The sequence below is a fragment of the Trichosurus vulpecula genome, chromosome 9 (assembly GCF_011100635.1).
Source record: "Trichosurus vulpecula isolate mTriVul1 chromosome 9, mTriVul1.pri, whole genome shotgun sequence".
Lineage (NCBI taxonomy): Eukaryota > Metazoa > Chordata > Mammalia > Diprotodontia > Phalangeridae > Trichosurus > Trichosurus vulpecula.
In genome coordinates this window covers 120281727-120288592 of record NC_050581.1, presented here as the reverse complement: position 1 = coordinate 120288592, position 6866 = coordinate 120281727, and the positions used below count along the sequence as shown (strand labels likewise).

Here is a 6866-nt window from a genome sequence, read left to right as displayed (position 1 = left end):
CCTCAGATATTCTGTAAATACCCATCATCGTCATTATTAACTATTAGCTATTAATATTAATTAATAACAATATTGCCCAAAGTCATGCAGGTAATAAGTGGCAATTTCAGGATTCAAACCCATTAACTATGACCCTACATCTACCCCTCTTTGGCTATACCATACCACCTCCCTCTGGGCCTTGGTTTTCCAGTCTGTAAAATGAGGGGTTAAACTAGATTTAGAGGTGGAACAAGCCTTCAGGTTTATCCAGCCTAACCATCATATGGTCCCTGTGGTTCTATAACTTGGGGTACACATGATGGGAAGTGTTGAGTTACCCAGTCTAAGTGGGGCATACAGTTTATGAAGGGGAACAGTAAGAGATAAGGTTGAAAGTGAGATAGGAAAGACCTAACTCTTCATGAACCAAGCCAGAAAGTGTGCATGGTTCAGTGCAGCTCATCCCCACTGTGAGAGATGTGACTCCTGAGGAGGCTCTTAGCTTCTCTGCCAAGGGTCAGTTTCATGCCCTCAGCCTCTCTCTATGACTCTCAGCTGTCTGTCTCCCTCTTTCTCTGTCTCTTTTCTGCCTGTGTCTCTATCTCTTTATTCTCCCCTATTCCCTTTCTTTCTCAATTTGTCTGTCCCTGTCTGTGTCTTCTTCTGTTTCTGTTACACACCTGCACCAGTGATGGGCTGTCTTGTGCACACACACACACACACACACACACACACACACACACACACACACACGCACACACTCATCACTGTGCACCAATTAGAACACTGGCTCCTGCCAGCTGAGCCAGGAGGCACAGGAGTGGGTGGCTGGCTCTGCAGTGCGTGCCCATGCCCATGAAACGCCATAATTGGCACCTGTCAGGGGCAGGCGGCCGCTGTTTTTAGAAAGTCAACTGGAGCCTTTCAAGCCCTTCCCCCATCCCTGGGCCTGGTAGGAACGGCAACCCTTTTCCAGGCTGGGACTCCTATAAATACCCACTAGACCTGCCTGTTCTCTCCCTCCCAGCCCAGCCCTCGGAGGCCAGAAGACCCTGGGAGCCTATGTGTTTGGCCAAGCAGCTCCAAGCATTGGCAAGGAGGGGTGACAGACACTGGAGCCCCTTTCCCTGGAGGTGGAGGTCAAGGCAATAGTATCTGGGCACCAGACTCTGGGTTCCTGGCCTTTCTAGACTCTGCTGGGTGATACTCTTTGTTGCCTGGGAAACCACAGTGGGGGAGGGGAGATGGAGGGGATTTGGGAAGCGTGGAGCCAAGCAAGCTCAGCCTGAGTTTGCCGATCAGGCTGTGTAATTAAATGTCGCCTGCGTCCTTATTGACAGAGCACTAAGCCGATCTCCCTTTTAATTTGGTCTCTGATACTTGCCTTTGGTGCTAATTGATTTTCAAGGATTTGGGGAGGTTGTTCTATTTTCTTTCCCTTTTTTTTTTACTGGGTTGGAAATTCTCCCAGGATTTGATAAAGTACTAGTCAAGACATCCCAATTGGGACCATGAGGAGCCTCAACACCCCCCCACATACACACACACACACACACACACACACACATCTCAGGCCAGGGGAGAGGATGGTCAGTGTCGTATATGGACAGAATTACTTCTCAAAGACTTTCCCAGACCTTGAGGTGGCTCCCAGGCCAACTCTAGCCTATAGTTGGCTGCCACAAGTCTCACTCTAAACCATCTATGGGATGGGGGGAGAATACTGGGGAAGCATTAATGGGAAGAGAGGCTAGCTCTCTTCTCCTTCCTTTTCCTACCTCCACCCACCTGCCTCAGGGACTGAGAAGGGAATATATATACACATACATATATATTCTGTATACTCTGCTCAGTGGGTTGGAGGAGAAGGGACATGTGGGGGGTTAGATGGCATAAATGTCCAGATCACTCCCCTACCTGTGACAATGATAGCAGCAGCCCCTTCCTCAAGACATCATGTTTTTCTCATTCGCTATATCTCTTTCTCTTACTTTTTCCCTCCCCACAAAAAATCACAGAATTTCAGAACTAACACAAACCTTAAGGATCATTTTATCCAACCCTATCATCTTAAAGTGTGGAAACTTAGGTGCCCCCCCATCTATACATCTATTTGTCTTTACCTCTGTTCCCATCATTTTCTTTGTCTCTATCTCTTCATAGATCTCTGTCTTTCTCTTTGTCTCTATAGCTCTGATTCTGTCTTTCTCTTTCTCCCTCTGTCCCACTCTCTCTCTTCCTCTTCAGAGGTTTTAGAGTTAGAAGGGGTGATAGAAGTCATTACCATAGGACTGGTTTCTGTACTGACAGGAAACATTCAAGTTCCTTTTGCTAAGGAAGGTGGCCTTGGTTATCAAGGTTGCCCAATTCTTCCTTGGATCATAGTTATTTCTTTACATGTAATATTCCCTGCCCACCTCCCACCCCCCAATTAGATTATAAGCTCTTCAAAGGCCGGTGTCCAGTGTTCATCTCTGTATCCCCAGCACCAAGGACAGGGCCTAGCAACAGAGTAGAAACAAATGTTTATTGAATTGGATTGTTGTTTGAGTCTGTCCACCCAACTCATGTTCTAAATAATGAAACTAACAGGCCCAATTGCTTTGCCCAAGGTCTACAGGTAGAAAGCAGCTGAGCTGGGATTCAAATTCAGGACTTCTGTCATCTAAATTCAGTGTTCTTTCTTTCTACCGTACTAAGATGCCACTTTTCTATTGCTCTGTCTGTCCCTTTCTGTGTCTCCACATCTTTCTTCCTCAGTCTTCCTCTCCTCACCATCCCTGACACTGCCTGTCTTCCCTTTTCTCTCTCCCTTTCTCTCTCAGGAGGACCCCGAGGGTGAGGAGTTTGAGAGGGAAAAGCCCAGTACCCTGCAGCTGGACTTCGTTGAGGACCCAAACTTTAAAAACAAGGTCAACTACTCATACACGGCTGTCCAGATCCCTACGGACATCTACAAAGGCTGTGAGTGCCCCCTCAGTCTTCCTCCCCATCCTATACAGCCAGAACCCAAACCTCCAAAGTAGGGGCACAGTGTTATTTTATTCAGGCTCCTAGATCAAAGATGAAAGGAACAATAGAGGTCATCTAATCCAATGCCTTTACTTTACAAATGGAAAACTGAGGCCTATAAAGGTAAATTGATTAGCCTAAGATCACACAGATACCAAGTAAGCGATGTAGGATTTGAATCCAGATCTTCTGTCTACACATCCGATACTTTTTTCCCATTACATCACACTGTCGCCCAAGAAGCCTGGACTCAGGACAGTAAGGATCCAGAGCCCCAGAACACTCTAAGCTTGCCACAGAGAGGCGGAGGAAGAAACTTACTTCATCCACCAAGGCTGTACCTACTGAGAGCACATTGACCCTGCCCCTGTAGGATGCACACTGGTAGAATGAACCTAAATCTTGGAGTAGTGCTCAGGGTACCTGGGCACCCTTCCATATGCCCCAAGCTCCTGGCCCCTCATAGACCTGAAATATTCATCTCAGGACCTATGCTTGGCCAATGAGTTCAAACAAGATGATAAATAAAGAGCTTTGCAAACCTTAAAGAACCGAATAAATGCTGTCATTAACAGTTCTGTGCATCCATATTTGGGGTGGCTAGGTGACGCGGTGGATAGAGTACTGGGCCAGGAGTCAGAAAGACTTGAGTTCAAATCAGACCTTAGACACTAGCCGTGTGACCCTGGGCAAGTCACTTAACCTTGTTTGCCTCAGTTTTCTCATCTGTAAAATGAGCTGGAGAAGGAAATGGCAAATCACTCCAGTATCATTGCCAAGAAAACCCCAAAAGCGGTCACAAAGAGTAAGACAAGATTGAAAAATGACTAAAAACAATAGCATCCATATTTACGCGCACAGAATGACACTGATTGCACATATAAATATAGAGATATAGTCACTCTTTGTACTCATGCATATAGTAACCCATACATACATAGTATCTCATTCATGCACATGTGCAGAGTCACAAACATAGTCACCTAGATACACACTCATAATCCTACCTTTACCTACACACAAAGTAATGGTCAGTGTTTACACATTTTCACGCATACATGGTCATGCTAGTCTGCACTCAAGTGCCCCACGCTAGCATTCTCTCATGCACTCACAGCATTCATAGACTCACCTCTTCATACATATGTGGGCTGGACCTTCACACAGCCTCACACTGGTGCCGCTTTCCAGTATGCACACACGTTCAGATACACAGACACACACTTAGAGTCCCAGGACAGAGCTCCTGCCCCATGAGAGCCTTTCTACCCTTCTCTAGCTCTAGACTGTTCCTCTGCGTGAGCTACGGCACAGCCAAAGATGACAAATTCCCAGTCTCCTGCTCTGAAGAACCAATTGAGCTGTGATCCGTGACCCTGTGGTCTTGTCATCTATATTCTGAGCTCAACTCCAAAGATAGGGATTCCCAAAGCTAGAAGTGTGGGGATGAGAGTAAATGCCCCCTCGGATACACCCCTGTCCAAGTCCGTCTCCCCCTGAGAAGAATGTTGGGCTTTGGGGAGCTGGACCCTGGGTGGGGCTGAGGGGGTGGCCAGACTGGGTGGGAGAGTCTGGGTAGAACACAAGAACCCCCCTGAGAGAAACTTCAGCTTCTGCTCTGACCTCTGATCCAGAAAAGGTAGAAAAATAGAATTTGTTAAATCAAGGAGGGACAGAGGGAAGGAGGAAGGAATGGGGCCAAAGGAGAGAGAAGTTAGGGTGAAAGGGAGAAGGAGAATAAAAAGAAAACAGAGAGAGGTAGACTGAGTGTGTGAATTGGAGGTAGGGGGAGGGGATTAGATTGAAGCCAGTTTGGGTGCAAATGCACCCACATTCTACACACACACACACACACACACACACACACACACACACACGAAGAGGCATCCCTGGTAATGTGGATCTTGGACGCAGGGACACCTAGCACCCCCAGGGAAAGATGAAGCTGAGTCATTTTCATCCCCTGGGTCCTGCCTCCCTGGGGGTTGCGCCAGCAGAGGGGCACTATCTAAGGCAGCCACACTAATTAAAACATTAGCTGCCCCGCCCTCCCCAGTCACCCCTCACTACCCACACAAATTACATTTGATAGGTTTTTTTTGTATTTACTGTGTCACTTGTAATTAAATCTGTAATCACTTGCTTGAGGTGGGGGTGGACCCCCATTTCCTAACTAAGGGTGCCTATATGTGGGTGTGAGTATGTGTTTGTACACTTAGGACCTGGTGAGTAGGCAGGAGGGGTGAAGAAGAAAGTCAGCTCAGGCAGGAGTATAATGATCAGAGAAGTTGGCAAGCTTCTTGGTAGGGGTGTGTGTGTGTGTGTGTGTGTGTGTGTGTGTGTGTGTGTGCTCGAGGCATGTGTATGTGTCTGAGGCTTCAAGTGGTGTAAGCCTGCATGTGTCATTGTGTGAGATTTAGCATTTGTAAGCATATGCACGTCAGCAGGGATCTTTGCCAGAGCCTTCAATGTTGTCTCTCCCAGGTGTACTGTGGTATGACCAAATGTATGGCGGTGGAGGGGAGGGGTGGTATTGGTATTAAGTATGTATGTGACAGCCATCAGACCCGGATGAGTAAAACCAAGTGGCCCAACATTTTTCTCTGGACAGTCACCGACCCACAGGAAGAATCATCAGACAGCTACAAAATAAATGCAACTTAACTTAGGTTGGTTTGTTCTCCTTAAAGAGAATTTTTTTTAAATATTCTCTAAATTAAGAAGAGAGAATGTCAAGATTTATCCAGGGAGCACCTCAAATAATAAAATACATACTGACCATACAGATAACCTGGGGCCAAGTCCTTCTCTGCTCTGGGCTTCAGTTTCCTCAACTGTCAAATGAAAAGGCTGAGCTAAGCTAGGTGAGCTTTAAGGTCCCAGCAAGCTCTAACGATCTATGAGGCTAGTTAACTATTGATCAAAGCTCTTCGACTACTCTAAAGCTGGAAACTTTTAGAGGTTTGATTCTGAATGAGAAGATCAGAAAAGTACATGCTAGAGCAGCCTAGCCTCTGTGCTACCATAAGCACTGTCGGGTAAAATTACACTAGTGGTCCCAGTCCATGTGTGGTTGTATGGAACTGATCCCAAAGGCAGGGCTAGTGCTGATTTAAAGGTTTGGATCAGCCGGATGATTCCGTGAGCAAAGATGCTATGTGATCTGGATGTATGAGTGTGGGTGTACATGTGAAGTAGTATGATATTGTGGAAAAACCATCAAATTTGGAGTCAGAGAACCCGGATTCAAATCCTCACTCTTCTATCTACTGCCTGTATGATTCTGGGCAAGTCAATGTCCTCTCTGGGTCTCAGTTTCCCTATCTGTAAAATGTAAGGTTTGGACTAGAGAGCCCCTGTGATCCTAGGACTGGGTGACTAACCAAGTTTCCTTCATCTCTGACTCATTGGCCTTGGGTATGTGTGTGTTCCCCTCTTGGTCCCAAAGGGATGGGTGGAGGGACTGAACATGAGAGGCAGGAGAGGAATTCTGTATCTCCAGTGGAGCACGTTCTGCCCCTGCTCTGGGATTCATGGTTCAGTCAGGGTTTAGTCTGAAACAAGGTTCAGGAGCCAGTTTCTGACCATGGTCAGGCTTAGTCGGAGACCAGGGCCTGGGAATCAATGAACAGATTTTCTCCCTTACTGTCTACGAGTCTAACACATGTGTGGGTTTGCATGAGCATCTGTGGCTATCAGCATGTTTGCATGATGAAATGGAAAGCATCCTGGCCTTTGACTCAGAACACTTAACTTGTAGCTCCAGTTGTCCCCCAGACTCACTGGGTGTATTAGGAGGGCAGAGTTTATAATCTCAAAGAGGATCATAAACATGTCTGAAAGGTTCGGAACCGCCGGATATAAGAAACTCT

The 6866-nt window shown here is 46.7% G+C and overlaps 1 protein-coding gene across 1 annotated transcript in view; it reads left to right on the top strand.

The window, feature by feature from the left end:
- The window catches only part of CACNA2D2 (calcium voltage-gated channel auxiliary subunit alpha2delta 2), a gene marked incomplete in the record, with an annotated part of 383646 nt that overhangs the window by 331805 nt on the left and 44975 nt on the right, over positions 1 to 6866 (top strand). The window contains 1 exon segment of the mRNA XM_036738955.1: positions 2808 to 2946. Within this exon segment, the coding sequence (XP_036594850.1) occupies positions 2808 to 2946 (139 nt within the window).